The sequence below is a fragment of the Epinephelus fuscoguttatus genome, linkage group LG7 (assembly GCF_011397635.1).
Source record: "Epinephelus fuscoguttatus linkage group LG7, E.fuscoguttatus.final_Chr_v1".
Lineage (NCBI taxonomy): Eukaryota > Metazoa > Chordata > Actinopteri > Perciformes > Serranidae > Epinephelus > Epinephelus fuscoguttatus.
Window position 1 is genome coordinate 11,821,183 of NC_064758.1, and position 15,513 is coordinate 11,836,695.

General features: G+C 41.4%; 1 protein-coding gene across 1 annotated transcript in view; it reads left to right on the forward strand.

Annotated features, from left to right (window-relative positions):
• Positions 1-15,513, forward strand: part of LOC125891449 (plexin-A1-like) — a 365,915-nt gene that overhangs the window by 265,085 nt on the left and 85,317 nt on the right. Inside the window, exon 13 of the mRNA XM_049580754.1 lies at positions 5,173-5,396. Within this exon, the coding sequence (XP_049436711.1) occupies positions 5,173-5,396 (224 nt within the window). The remainder of the gene's footprint in view (positions 1-5,172; positions 5,397-15,513) is intronic.

The following is a 15,513-nucleotide window of genomic DNA, read 5'->3' on the forward strand; positions in this document are numbered from 1 at the left end:
AATACGCTAATTGTACAAATTAAAAAATATGTGTAAATACGTAAATTAATTTAGAAATAAATGAAAAGCATTTGTGAATATCTTTCTAATATTTAACACATTTAAATAGGCATTTGTGAATCCACATTTTATTAATGGATTGAAAAAGCATTTGTGGATCTCAGTTCTAAGCTTTTGGATTTGAATTTTACACACGCACACACACACACAGAGTTTTGAGACAAACTTTGAGCTAGATTATATAATGTTACATAAAACAAACACACACTGATACTCACTAGGCTGTATAAACATAATAAAATAATGAATTCTTTACTTTAAAATGACAAAAAAAACAGCTTATAGAAAAATTGTGTGCTCTTCCTATGAAATGCCAAAATGACGTCATCAGCAGTTAATCATGTTCTATCCAAAATTACCAAATGATGCAGGGAGATTTCCGTTGGGACTGGTGGAAAGTTTGGTTTCAGTTGTAAGTGCTTCATGTGGATAAGTTACGGAAGGTGCTTTTATACCAAATGCTTTGAGACCAACTCTGGTGGCATTTTCACACTGGTTTGAAAGCTGTTATTCCAACTTGAGCTTCAGACAACTTGACAGAGATTGCTTGGTCTCAGTCTGCTTCCAAGTAAATCCCAGCAATTACCTGTTAACTTCTCTTCCGCTGCACCATGCAGTGCTGATGATTCAGGGTGATGGTCCTCCAAATTGTCCTAAAGGAGTCCATGTCAGTCCATATAACTTCATGATTGCCCCTTTCCCATGAATATAAACACCTACTAGAATTCAAAAGTAACAATCTATCATTGTAGCCATGCTCAGTGGTGTGGCTGTATGGATGGCAATGTTAGTTCACCTCATTGGTCCAGACTAAAATACCTCACAAACTGTTTAATGTTTCCCAAAGAAGTTTGTACAGACATGTTTCCCAGAGGATGAATCATATTGACTTTGGTAACCTGCTGACTTTTCATCTAGCAAAATACTCAGGTCAGATTTTTTGTATTCGTCTAATACTTTACAATACTGTGTTCTAAATGGAAAGAAATAGCATGCGAAGATGCTTCAATAAAATGTTGAATGTGTGAAACGTTAAACCTGCAAGACATTTAGTGCTGACGTTTTCCTTGTTAACATGATAACATAGCTTAGAGTAAATTTAATCTGCCAATGTGATATCTACCTAAAATGCAAAGAATTTCTGTCTGTCTGTCTGACTGTCCTTTGATTTTCGCATCCACCTTTCATTCGATCAATGTCACACTTAACAGATGCATTGCAGAGGACCCAGGAACGTGCAGTGTCTAGTGTGAGCTCTTGAGATGTATGGAATATAAAACAGATGAAGAAAGAGAGACTGGAGAGACTGGAGATGTCACATTGTAGCAAACTCAAATATTTCAAGTGTCAGCGTTGTAACTTTCGAAATTAACACTTTTGCTCCTGGAGATAGCCAGGCTTTGACTTCATTGAGGCCATTAAATGTTTGTCAGTGTTGTCCGGTGGCACTGCTCCGTTATGTCCGTATCCGTAAGTTTTCAGACAACATGCACAGTTACTGATGAAATGACTACAGAATAAAGACAGAAGGCTCTGCTCGTCTCTGTCTCCATATCTAGTAAATGAGTCTCAAAGATCAATTTTCGCAGTTTAGAAGCTTGGACCAAAAAGCAGGATTTTAGTTATTTGGATAATAAAACCTATAACAGGTCTTTTGACATCAGTCCATGCTCCAGATATGAGTGCTGTTTTACCGCAGAGTTATCCAGCTAACTCTTGAAACAGACGCCAGGGATGTGCCACAGTGAGTGCTTTGCATGTGACAGCAATGACGCTGACAGTTTGGGGGTGTGAAATCCAATGATCTTAGTGGCGCTTGTGTGAGAACTTGACAAGTTTGTCCCTGTTGTTCTGACTATGAGTAAGCAGTGCTTGCAACTTGACTTTCTAGGTGGCAGAGAATTTATGCAGGCAACACCCAAAGCCGGTGGTGTGTTCCTCACAATAAGCCAAAGACTGAAACAGCTGGATAGGTTATGGATGAGTAATAAGTTTGAATTAACAATCCTATCAACCCCCCATAGATAAATGATTATGCTAAAGCCTCACACAATACCTATTATGATTTTGTGTTCAATGCAATGCTGAGTGTTAAAGGTCTAAAACTCCTTAAAAACATGCATTATAAAAGTGTCCTCACTCGTACAAATCTCATAAAGACCTTCTCCTCCTTTTTCTCTCCATCCTCTATTAATCCCTCTCAGCTCCATCCCTGTCTTTTTCTCTCTGAATTGGAGCTGTATTATCCGTCTGAGGCCGAGCCGCTCGGCGCTGGCCCAGCTTTGCCCCGGTGTAAAGTGGAGATGTTAATGTTAATTAAATCATTCATTTGGTTCAGATTAATTAGCGTTGCGCTACTTTTAAGCTGAGCCGTGGCTAATCAGATTAGGCCCGAGCGGAGGGCCGAGGCGGGCAGATGGATGCAAAAGAAGCTCGCTTTGAAGTCCAGCCGCCGTCTGTCTGCTATGGAGGAGGAGGAGGAGGAGGAGGAGGAGGAGGAGGAGATTCTTCCATGCTCTATTGCTTTTTTTTTTTTTTTTAAAATACTGTTGCTGTTTTTCCACTTCAGTTCATTTCAAATCTGTTTAACTGGTGTGACAGCAAACAAACCTCTAGCATTGTAGAGATAATTATGATAAAGATTAACAGATGACAAATGGTACCAAAACAAACAACAAACAAAAAACTATCCATTTACCTGTACTCTTTTACCTCTCTCGTTTACATGTGACTTCCTCTCCTCTATTTGTGTTTGCTTTTTTCCTCCACTTACATAGATTCTCTTTTGTTTCGGATCTCTTTTCGTCTTTTTTCTCTCAACCTCTCTCACTCTCTCTGACTCTATCCGTTTCTCTGATTCTCTTGGCCTCGCGGGGCCTCACCATCTTAAAATTCATAACAATTCGTGTTGCTGTTTTGTTAACAAGCGCAGCTAAAATTTATCCTCCCCCTCCTTCTTTCTGCCTTTCATCTCCCTCTCCTCTCTTCTCAGGTGTTTGAGGTTTTAATTATTTATTTATCTATTTATTTATTCCTCTTTTTTTTTAACTTTTAATGACTTTTTCCACTCTGCAGAGTTGAGGGAATGGTTTTTTACACAACAAATTATCAATTCCCTATTGGCATTAGCAGACATTACCTGTTGAATTAATTTCTGTAATATCCCTCCAGGTTGCTTGTTCATTTTTTTTTCTCCCTCTGTTTATCTGCGGAAACAGTTATTTTCTCATCGTCACAGCCTCGTAGTGGTAATAATCACCTACTGTAGGTTTTAGGTGTTATGCGGGTGATTAACATTCATTTATGCTGTTCCCTCTCTCTCTCTCTCTCTCTCTCTCTCTCAAGCTCAAAGACACAAACTCCTGATTACTTTCTTGACTTTTTTCTTGCCACCCGAGCTTTCCTTTCAAATGAACAACTCACAGCACTTTATGTTAATCAGAATAATATTTCTCAAGCAGTATGCTAAATGTTACGTTTCCACAATAAAACAACCCTAGTTCATGCATTTAAATTTTATCAAGTTAATAAACATACTACCCCAGCCTGCCATAGAAAATGTAAGAAAAATATATTTTAATCAAAAACTGAAACATGATACAAATTTTCTATACAGCAATTTGGGAAATGTGCTTCTTTCTTCCTGAGAGTTAAATGAGGAGATCTATGCCATTTTAGTAGGCTGAATATGCAACATATCCTCATAGAACAGTTTGTACAATATCCCATGAAAATGCAATGATATCCTATCAATTTGTGCCCCGCCCATGACATTATGTCCTTAACATAAAGTTATGTAATTAACATAAAGTTACAGAGATAAGGTTAAGGCCAGTAAAGTTACTGAGGTTAGGTTTAGGAAAAGAAACATTGGAATGGCATACCTTAAAATGACTCAAACTTCACTTAAAATTCACATTGGTGCAAATACACGTCTCCTGTGGAAAGTTCAGTGGGAGAGTCTGTGGTTTTGTAACTCATCCACCACCCTAACCTGCCTCCTTACTAGACCACTCAGGACTGTTTCCTTGTTTACTCCTGCTATGTGGGTTATACAAGAATTACTGGCTCATGATTTCAATACAGTTCAATTCCATTCTATACAACTTTATTTATCCTGAAAGAAATCCTTGTGCCAGAGAATGCTTCAAATTACAGTAACAAATTTACAGTAACAATAATTAATGTTCACAGACCAGTAACAACCAGAACAACCAGAAGATTCCCTGAGTCAGGGTCACACATTGGGCCTAGTTTTTAAGAGCAATGGAGTATTAAGTATCAGTATCAAAAAAGTCAAAATATGTGGGATATGTACGAATTTTAAATTTACTTTTTGTAAGAAAACATACAGTTTATGAGAACATATGACACTAGCAACTACTGTAGTTAGCTTGGCCTAGCATAAAGACGGAAGCATGAAGAAACAGTTAGTCTGGCTCTGTCCAGAGGAAGCCTAAAAATTAAAACATAAAATGAATTTACGTTTTAACATGGATGGGAAACCCCAATATTGTGTCCCAGCTCAGACATGCTAATTAAAGTGAGCAAATGCTAGCAGAGAAGGGAAATGGCACGTTAAAAAGGGGTACAAGGTAAGACAGAAGGGAGCTACCATTCCACAGCACTTGATTAGCTTCTGCTCCGCTCGCATTCAGTTTGTATTTAGGGATTCTATAAAGAACTTCATCTGAAAAGCTAAAAAAAAAAAAAGAAAAAAAAAAGATATATCGACCAAAAAAACTCTTATGTGTTAAACAGAGGTGTGACTTTCTCTGTAATATATCTTTGTCTAAAAAAAATCTAGTGCTTTTGCAAAGTGAAAAACTAGCAGTGCTAAACCAGTTGGGCTAGCCAGCTCGTTAGCTAGCTTGATTGAAATAAATTCAAGTTCCCTTGAACACTGTTCCCATAAACTGGTTAGTTAGCATGCTAATCTTCGTCACAAATGGCATGGCCATATGTCAGTAACTGTCACTGCCATGTGTGTTAATTTATGTTTTGTCCAGAGTCAACAGTGAACATCAAGTCACATAACAAAACTGTTTTTCTCCCTGTGACTGAGGAATGTTGACTGATGAATCTCCCACTCTCTCTCTGTCTCCCTGCCAGCACACCTGTACAAGTGCAGAGCGTTGCGAGACAGCTGTGGTATGTGCCTGAAGGCCGACCCCAGGTTTGAATGCGGTTGGTGCATCCAGGACAGGAAGTGCTCCCTCAGGCAGGAGTGTACCAGTGGAGGAAATTCCCACCTCCCGCTGCAGCTGGCTGAAGGCGGAGGCTGGATGCACGCCACTTCAGGAAACAGCCGCTGCACCCACCCAAAGATTATTAAGGTAAGTGTGTGCTTGTGTGTGTGTGTGTGTGTGTGTGTGTGTGTGTGCATTTCTTGGTATGGATACATATACAGCACATAGATTCCACCACCCACTGCATATTCAACGAGCACTTTTAAGCTACTTTTAGTACTTTTTCTGCTGGTTAATGAGGATTGGTTGGCAGGTAGATGGGGAGAGAGCGCTGGCTTCTTTTCATGTGGAATAAGTGCATGTTTCAAATCACAGAAGAGTTCAACCTTGTAGAGGAGATCACATGATGCGGACAGCATTTTTCATGTGCCAGTGCTCAAAACATGGAGTATGATGCTACACTGGCAGTTGATGGAATCCAGAATGGGCTCATATCTCTTTCCCATGGTCAGATAAAATAGAACAAGCCAAAACCAAGCCACACAGCACATACATCAGTGCCATTTCCATATAAACTAAAGGTACAGTCACATAAATTGCAGCCTGCTTTACTACTTCTATGCAACAGATTTATTTATTATTATGTAGAAAACCAATCATATTATGCCAGATTTTGCAAATATCAGTGGCTTTTTCCTGCTTTTCACTTCTCCTTTTTATGATCCCTATGTTCAATGTATTAGACATTTTAAAATGTATTGTGTCCATGTAATATATACTTTTGACACTGCAAAGCCAAGGCAACCCAATTTGAGACAGAGGTACTCATGAATGTCACCACTGGTAGGAAAGAAACGTAAAAACATGCAAGATCCACAGTCGGCAACAACCAAAAGAAACTTTAATCAAAATTCCCTCCAATGTTGGAGTTCTAAAATCACCTGCAAAGAAAAGCAGTGCGGCTTCTTTGAGCACCACATCATAATCTCGTCAACTCTTGAAGAGTGTAAAGTCACCTGCGGAGATCCAAGGCTGGTAAGCCTTGATAGGACGTTGCGTCAGCTCTCTTTGTCGAAGCCCCTGTGGTCACGAAAGCCCTACGTGTCCTGAACCCAGAATGAAAGCTGCTCCATTTTAATGTGTTGCTATTAAAACACACACTTGTTGGGACCTTGTGCCTGCCCTTGGCACAGAAATGGTATTATTACTCACTGTTACATCAAACTGGTACTCTGGAGACGGAGGCACGTAGAGGTTTGTTTTGGTCTGGGTCTTTTTTGAACTGTCTTTTAGGTATGTTCACTCTTGTATGTCACTGTCTCTCTGTGCATTGATGTGTTTAGAAGGCTCTCAGGGTCAAAATCCAGCATTTTTCAGATGTTAGATTAATTCATGTTTTCTGTCTTTGTATTTTTCTTTGTGTTTTTTTCCTACCTGACTTTCAGTGGGTATTGGTCACAGAATTAAGATAATTAGCCTTTCTCAATCCTCTGCTGTTACAAAATTAAAAACAAATTTCTTCTATAGCAGGTACAAAATGTGTAAAAAGGGTGAGATATTACGCTTGACTCCAGCTTAAGTGAACATTTAATGAATAAGATGATTATGTTGATATTAATGGGATAATCTGTGACTATTCCCATTTGGTTTTATCTATTCTCATTCCTTTTAAGAGCAATAATTCTCATCAAAGACCTAATTCCCTTTCTTTCAATTGTCTGCTTAACACCTATTGCTAAATATCCTTAGATCTTTATAGATTTTTTGTCCATTTCCCAATATTTTTTTTTTTTTTTTTTTTGTGCGTGTGTGTTTGTTTTTTCTGTTTATACACGTTCAGTCATAAATTTAAGGTCACTCTGTTCGTTCAGACCATAGTGTGGATTATAGTAGTGAGATTTTCATGAGTTTCAGTGAGTTTCTCATCCTTGACCATACAGAGCTGGTAATGCCTTTAACATAAAAGTTACCTAAATGTATAAGAAAAAATGACGTAATAGTAATGTGACAACCCAATCGTCAGAATAAATTTTTGGAATTGTTCCCCAAACCCTGAATATGTTACATTTGTATGTTATTGTGTAGTGGATACGTTGAAATTTGTTTTGTCTTAAACGGCACAGTCCCACCTGGAAAATTGGTAACTTTTTGTTACTGTTGCCTTTGGAAAAACACAACAGGTCATTAAAAACCACCCATATTTGATGGCCATAAAGCTGTGAGAAACACAGTGGTGACTTGCAAAAACACAGCTGGCTTTGTTTTTTGGCTGGACCACAGAGACGAGGCCAGCCCTATAAACCGACTCTAACCAGCCAAGATGGCCGCGCCTATGTCGGCGGCAAGTCATCTGAGCTAGATACTCGCCTTGTTTGTGCTCTTTCTTTTTTCTGCGGTATGTGAGAACAGTGTTAAATTGACAGTGGTGTACGATTTTCATACCTTGCTTAACATCCGCGCATCGGTGGTGGCCTCCCTGTCTCATCGTCCTGAACAGTGGAGCTCCCACCGAGCTCTGCATCGCCATATCCCCGGGACAATTTGGGCATCCTCCTGCTGCTGCCCCAAGTCAAGACGGGCTAGAAGACGGGGTAAGCGGGCGGGAGTCGCGGTAAAACTTTGGAAGCAACTCCGAGGCCGCACCCGGTCAGTGCTCCAGTCCATCTCCACGGATGTCGTCCCTGACCTGAGGCTGTCATGCCTACGGCCCATTCTCCCTGCATCTCCCGCGGAGCTGCCGGCTTTTGCCCCTGGATCCCACCGACGTCCGCACATGAGGGTGGCTTCAGTGCCTGCGTGTGCGCAACACAGGACCGTCATCTCAGGAGAAGACCACCGCCTTTCGCTCTCGAATGTGGCTTCAGTGCCTCCGTGTAGGCGAACTGGAAACCATCCGAGGTGCCTCCGGCCGCTCCCCCGAGCTTCCACCTTTGGTAGGTCCGGCTCCGACCTCATCCACTTCGGACTTATTAACGCCAGATCCATCGCCAACAAATCGTTCGCACTGAATGATCTGTTTGACTCCAAGGACTTGGACTTCATGCTCATTACAGAAACCTGGCAAAAGACGGACAATGTTACCTCCTTAAATGAGCTCTGCCCGCAAAACTGTTCCTTCTCCTGTGCCCCGAGATCCACAGGCCGAGGCGAAGGTTTAGCCAGTATCCATCGGGACTGTTTCTCCTCACGGACGGTGAGCCCCAGGACTTACTCTTCTTTTGAAGTACTCATAAACAAAATCGGTCGCACTAACCCTGTTTACTGTGTCCTGATTTATCGGCCCCCTGGAAGAAACGGCTCATTTCTTGCTGATTTTGGTGATTTTCTTTCTTCCATCATCCACTTTGACCGAATCCTCATGTCAGGGGATTTCAATATCCACGTAAATAAGAGCTCGGATAACTTCGCAGTGGATTTCCTCAATATCACCGACTCATTCCACTTCACACAACATGTCTCATGTCCCACTCACATCAAAGGCAATACCCTGGATCTTGTCTTCACTATTGGGTTAAAAGTCTGTGATGTCCGTACGGAGGATTTGTTGGTGACTGACCACAGAAGTGTACTGTTTAGTGTGTCCTTCGACAATGACTTTGTACTGGAGAAGCGTATCAAAAGCTCACGCATTGTAAATAACTCAGCCGTAGAAAGTTTTAGGGCTGGCTCCGATACCAATGTTTTGATGTCGCCTGATGATGACGTAGACTGCCTGGTTCACGATTTCAACACATACTGCGCAGCTATTTTAGATGACGTAGCTCCCCTTGTGACCCGCCCTGTCCGTCCCGGTAATTCCTCCCCCTGGTTGAATGAGAACATCTGTGAGCTCAGATGCAAACGTCGTAGAGCAGAGAGGCAATGGAAAGTTTCCAATCTCGAAGTCCACCGGCTTTATGTTAAAGAGCTAACAATAGAATTCAATGCATTAGTTAAAAGTGCTAGGGCTGCATACTTCGCCAATCTCATCACCTCCAGCAAGCATAATCCCAGAGTGTTATTTAACACCATTAACACAATTGTCAGCCCCCCTCTTCCATCTGCTCCTGTGTTTTCCAACAATGATTGTAACACCTTTCTTTTGTTTTTTGTGAACAAGGTTGCAAATGTAAGAGCGAGCATCTCCCCATGAGCAGCGCCCCCTGTCCCCTGCCCCCTCCCAGTCACCCTGCCATCCCTGAGCAGTTTTTCACCTGTCTCTGTAGTAGATCTGCTTGATATAGTTAGCTCCATGAAGTCCTCCTCAAGCCCCTTGGATATCATCCCAACCTCCATGCTCAAAGAAGTCATCAGCTCTGTTGCCCCCAGCTTAGTCACCATTATCAACAAATCCCTGGTCAGCGGTATCGTTCCATCTTATTTTAAGCAGGCGGCCGTTCAGCCCCTCCTTAAAAAACCCAACCTGGATCCCTCCTCTCCACAAAACTACAGACCCATCTTCAAGCTCCCGTTTGTCTCCAAGCTGTTAGAGAAAGTGGTGGCTAATCAACTCACCACCTATCTGACAGCAAACCAGATCGGAGACAAATTCCAGTCCGGTTTCCGTAAAAATCACTCCACCGAAACCACCCTCCTGAGAGTAGCCAATGACATTATGATGTCCTCAGACTCAGGCAAATGCTCTGTACTAGTCCTACTAGATTTAAGTGCAGCATTCGACACTGTAGATCACTGCATACTTCTAGGTAGGCTTAGGGACTGGGTGGGCGTGACCGGAACTGCCCTAGCTTGGTTAGCCTCCTACCTCAGCGATAGATGTTTTTCTGTGGCCGTCGGCCCTTATAAATCTGACTCCACCCGCCTTCACTGTGGTGTTCCTCAAGGCTCCGTTTGGACCCTCTCCTTGTCACCTTATACATGCTCCCCCTCAGTCACATCATTAGTAAGTTCCCAGGCATCTTCCATCACTGTTATGCAGATGACATTCAGCTCCATTTCTCATTCAAACCAGAAAACATGCACAGTCTCAGCACTCTCCTTGAGTGCCTGGTGGCCATTGAGAGCTGGATGGCCAACAACCTCCTGCAATTAAATGCGGCGAAGACCGAGGTCCTAGTCATTGCCTCTGACAGTGTCACTACCAGGGTACAAGAACATCTGGGGCCCCTCAACAACAACGTCCACGCAAATATAAAGAATCTTGGTGTTCAATTCGACCAGTCAATGCACCTAGAGAAACATGTGAAGTCTCTGTGTCGCAATTGTTTTTACCATCTGAGAAACATTGCTAAACTCCACTCCATTGTGTCTCACTCAGAACTAGAAATGTCAATCCATGCCTTTATATCATTCAGGCTCGACTACTGCAATTCACTGTTCACATGTCTCAATCAGTCATCCATTGACCGCCTTCAACTTGTACAAAATTCAGCTGCCACATTACTTACTAGGTCAAAAAAGTCCTGCCATATTACACCCATACTCTCCTCCCTGCACTGGCTACCCGTCCCGTTCATATGCCTGTGTGTATGTTTTTTCTAGAATTTTCAGTTGCACGTTTATTGTGACCGATTGAACTGTGGTCTTATTGTTTGCATTGTTAAGCACTCTGTGTACGCGTACTATGAAGGGTGCTATATAAATAAAAGTTTACTTACTTACTTACCATAGGTCTTATTAATAACTAGATACTGGATGCCAAGATGGTGCCTATTCATTCCAGTGGAGTTGCTTGCCTGGCACATATGGCAAAAAAGTTTTCTAGCCCCTGGTTTAACTTCCACGGTATACAGCCCACTGAGTATGTGCAGTAGTGTTCCTCCCGTTGGCCTAGCCCGCGAGTTCACGCTTGGCTCATAGACTTTACATTGTGATGATGTCATGGAGTTTTTAATTGCTTTTCTTGGCTTAAGAAAAGTTTTACAAATTTAAAACCACAATGATTCAAAAATTCAGAATACAAAGAATCACAGTTGACCCAGTTTGCAGTTAGAGGTGTTCTGTCAACAGTTTTACAGATGTCTCTTTTCCCTGCAATACCGGGAATGGCCACTGGGAAAAAATAAGCTGCAGGGCTGAGCAGCTTTCCTTGGGGCCTGCTTTCAACACAAAAGTCTGTGAGTGACTGACAGGGTAAGCGATTAGGTTACACCATTAGTCAGAGTGACTGATGACGCGACTGTTGGTGTTTCTCCAATGGCTGTTGCGCTTTTGAAATGAATAGGCACTGACACACTCATAGTCCTGTGTTACTTTGTCCCTCATTTTCTATAAATAGTGTGGCATCATAGCATGGTGGAATAAGAGTGCTAGATAGCTAACTAGCCAGCCGCTACATCAGTAAAATTTACCAATTCTTCACTCACACAGTCTTGTCAAAGCACATTGCTATCATCAGACGAGTGACAACTTTATTTCGCTTATTTTCTGTAACTATTGTAACGTTAGCATAAAAGCATGGAGGAATTGGCAAGCTAGCTAGCTAACTAGCCAGCCACCAGTGAAATGTCAGTTTTGGACAGACAAAAGAGAGGATCACCCCATCACTTTGTCTAAGGAACAGCTGTGTCTGTATGACACAAGTTTTAAATTTATTTAAACATTATTGACTATTAGGCTATGTGTTACAATGTCAGAACAGGTGATGTTGTAGCTATGAGGAAAAGGTGAAAAAAGTAAATGACTAAAAGCGCAGTGACTATTAAATGTTAAAATGATAAAAAGGGTACTGCAACAATGACGATTTTCGCCTTTTGGTAACTGGTGCCAATGGGACATTTTATAGTCTAATGTTATTATCAGCTCAACTTGGCTCCAATATTGTGTGGTGGCTGCACAGCCTCCACCAGTCTTGTAGGGATGTACGCCTCCTGACTGGAGCTTAAGAGTGTGGGGGTTGTGTGTGTGATCAGGGGGTACGGCTCCAGAGAGAGCAGGTCCCTTCTGCTGTGTGACTCTGTCGAAGTGTACTGTTCTTCATTTTAACATGTATTTACATACATTTTTGAGCTGGACTGCAACAACGAGGCCAGCTCTGCAAGCAAAAGTCAAGGTGAACACCGAAGTTGCTAACTTGGTATATGTCGACTTATTCCTGTTACAAATTAAAAGTGTTTTGTACGGCATATACTAGGTTTTGACGTAGTCTTGTTGGTCTTGAATAGTGGTCTGCAGATTGGCAGGCATCGTGTCTAGGTGCCACACCATCCACTGTCCTCCTCCTCCACATGATGAAGTCAGCCCATATACTACGTCACTTTAAAAACATTGATATGACACCTAGGAAACATTCAAATGTAACACAAAGTACAATGCCAACACTTTCTTCTGGTAACTGGGCTAAATGGGATGGTGGAGAAGGCAGACAGAAAAGGTGGGTTTCTAGAATTCTGATTCCCACACAACTTGTGTAGCTGTTACCTGTTCTTGGTAGTAAGAGTTGCTACTTAATGCTTTGTGTCAGGGACAGTAATTATGTAGTCACAAACTAATGATCCATGTGACTATATGTGTTCATGCATTCACAAATAGAAAAAAGTATCTACATTTATGAACAAAAGATTGTGTTGTGTATGCATCAGTGTGTATTTTTGTGCGCATACAAGGGCATGAGAAGGAGAGGGAAGAGTAATGTGTTTTATATTATGATAATAGTACAAGTAGAGCAAGACTGGGAGTAATAAATGTCTAAAGACTTATGAAAGCTAAAGTGAAAGACATCTTGAATATCAATAGCAGATGTCTGTATTCTCTTGATTCATGGATTCATTTTGCCCTGTTTAGTTTATATTACCTTCCAGGAGGATTTTATTTATGAAGTAAAGCAGCCGTTATGAGTACCGATACATGTGCTATTCACTTAACAGTCATTGTGTTGACTTGAGAAAGCTAATTAAAACAATCAAAGGACAAAAGTACATCAATATTTCAAACCACCCAATGCTGATTATGTAAAACTGTGATGCTTACATTTCTCCATTAGACCTGATTATGGGAACAGACCATAAATTGGACATATAACACCAACTAAGTAGTTTGGGTTAAGATTGGTCATAACATTTGAAGATAAACTAGGTTATTAGTCTCTGTTGATAATGAGTATGGTGTTTTACTGCCTACCGACAACTGAATCTCAACTGAACCCATTAAAATAGCCTGAGTTGATCTTATGGAAAACATGAACTCTTTGATAATGCTACAGTCTCCAAACACCTAAAATTTAATTTTGAGAAAATTTAATAATCCCAGGTTTTTCAAATATTTCAACATGGTAACTAAAGATAATTTATGGATTGTTTGTTTGAGGCAGTGTTCCCAGGAAATTAGAAAAAAAATAAGAATACCGTTGCAAATTGAGTTTCCCGTACTCTCCATTTGCTTAGACTGCCTTAGCAGAATTCCCAAACTACTTTCCTGACCACATAAACAACTCCCAGTTTTTCACAGCTGCTGGGCCTTCCATGGCTCATGTGCTTTTGGTTACAGTTCAGACCACAGCAAGATTACCATGTTAGACACACACAAATACCCACACAATGTGTGTACAGTCTAGATGACAGACTACTAGGAAACCACTGCTGTAATGGTTGTGATTTGATGTGGCTACTCTGTGGTTAGGACAGCAATATAAAGGCCACACCGCCACAGAGCGACGCCACAGTACTTTAGCTCTGGTGGATTCCTGGCCAGTGGTATTCAAAAGAAGTGGCCAACACAAGAAGAAAATTATGTCAAAGATGAAAAATATAAAATAATAATTGGATTTATTGTTACTTCCAAAGCTTTGCGCCTACATAGACTACACTACTATGAAACTAAACTTGTTCCTCAACTCTGAGGTGTTTTAAAAATGGGAAACAATGGACATGGACCTCTTTACCCAGACAACATGCATTCTCAATTTTGACTGCGGTTCTCTGCAAAATTGCTTAACTTATGCCACCTGTGCTGGCTAATGTAGCTTCAATATTGACTGAAAATTACGTCAGAGCAGCCAGATACGTACAGTAAGTCATTAGTAATCTCCTCCCTCCAAACAACATAGCTAAGAAGGAATACAGTATGAGACAGAGCAGTAACAAAAATGCCATTCAGTGTGGCTACTAGCTGATCAGCTTTGGGGTTCAGTGGCCAGTAGCAGGCAGAGACTGTGTTAGTATGCATCTACAAGCCTCTGTGGTCCTTGTGTCAGTTGAGTTCTAGTTCAGTTTGGCTGCCCATGAGGAACAATTATCATTTCATAGTTACATCCTACATCTTGTAAGTTAGTGCTTGAAGTGTGGTTGTGTACCAGATCACTATCCTCCCAAAACCGCCTGAGGTTCATCCTCAGCTTAGGGGCGCCTGTACTTTACATTCCCCAGAGAGTGGTGGTTATGTGCTTGTGAATGTGGTAGTGTTGTGTCAAATCACTGCAACATGAGTCCGTAAGCTGCCTGAGGTTCCATTTCCACACTGTGGCGTCGGCCTGCATGCCCACAGGCTCAGCAAGCGCTGGTTATCTTGTTATGTGGTGCCATACTTTTAAACTTCCAAGAGTTTCTGAGGTTCCAGTGGAAATCCACTCTCAGATATCACAGAAATAAGAGAATGGTGCACATTCTATTATGGTAGCTAGGAGGTGTAGCGGTCTGGCTCCACATTAAGTACCACAGAGATTATGTTTCAGATACATAGCTAGAGATCATAAAGTGGCTTATTAGAGGCAATGTTATTGCTTACTTAACTCTCCTTGTTCCATGGAGTATGTAAGGCATCTGCGTTTGGTCGGCAGCCCTATTTACAGTTGGTTGCACCCAGCAATGTCATTTTATTCTCAGTGCTTACTCAGTACTACTTTTTGAAGGTCTTGAGGGATGCTGAGATTCCATCATAATAGCACTGCTGGATGCATGTGAAGGCAACAAAATGTGCTACAGCTATCACAGCCTCACCCGTCTTCTCACAAATATGGGCGAGGATGGATGGATAGTCACTAGGAAGGTTAGTTTCGTAAAAGATTCAGTTAGTGGCGTATTGCTATTCTGGATTCTGGTTAAAGGTATATAGGATATTCCTAAAAACAATTTATAGAGTCATACAAAGGTAATCCCTCTCAGTCATCACTTATTACTACTAGAAGTTTGTGGCAGTTAGGGCTTTAGGACCTAAGGACTTAGGTAGTGACCAAGCGTCAGACTGTAAGCAGCACGTATCCAAGAGGAAGTTATGTAAAAATAGGGGACCCAGCGCAGAAAGAACACAAGTATAGTGAGGCGAAAAACCAAGCAGACAAAGCTTGCTCCAAAATGAGAGCGAAGTGGGGTTGGCTTTCATTTTCTTTGGT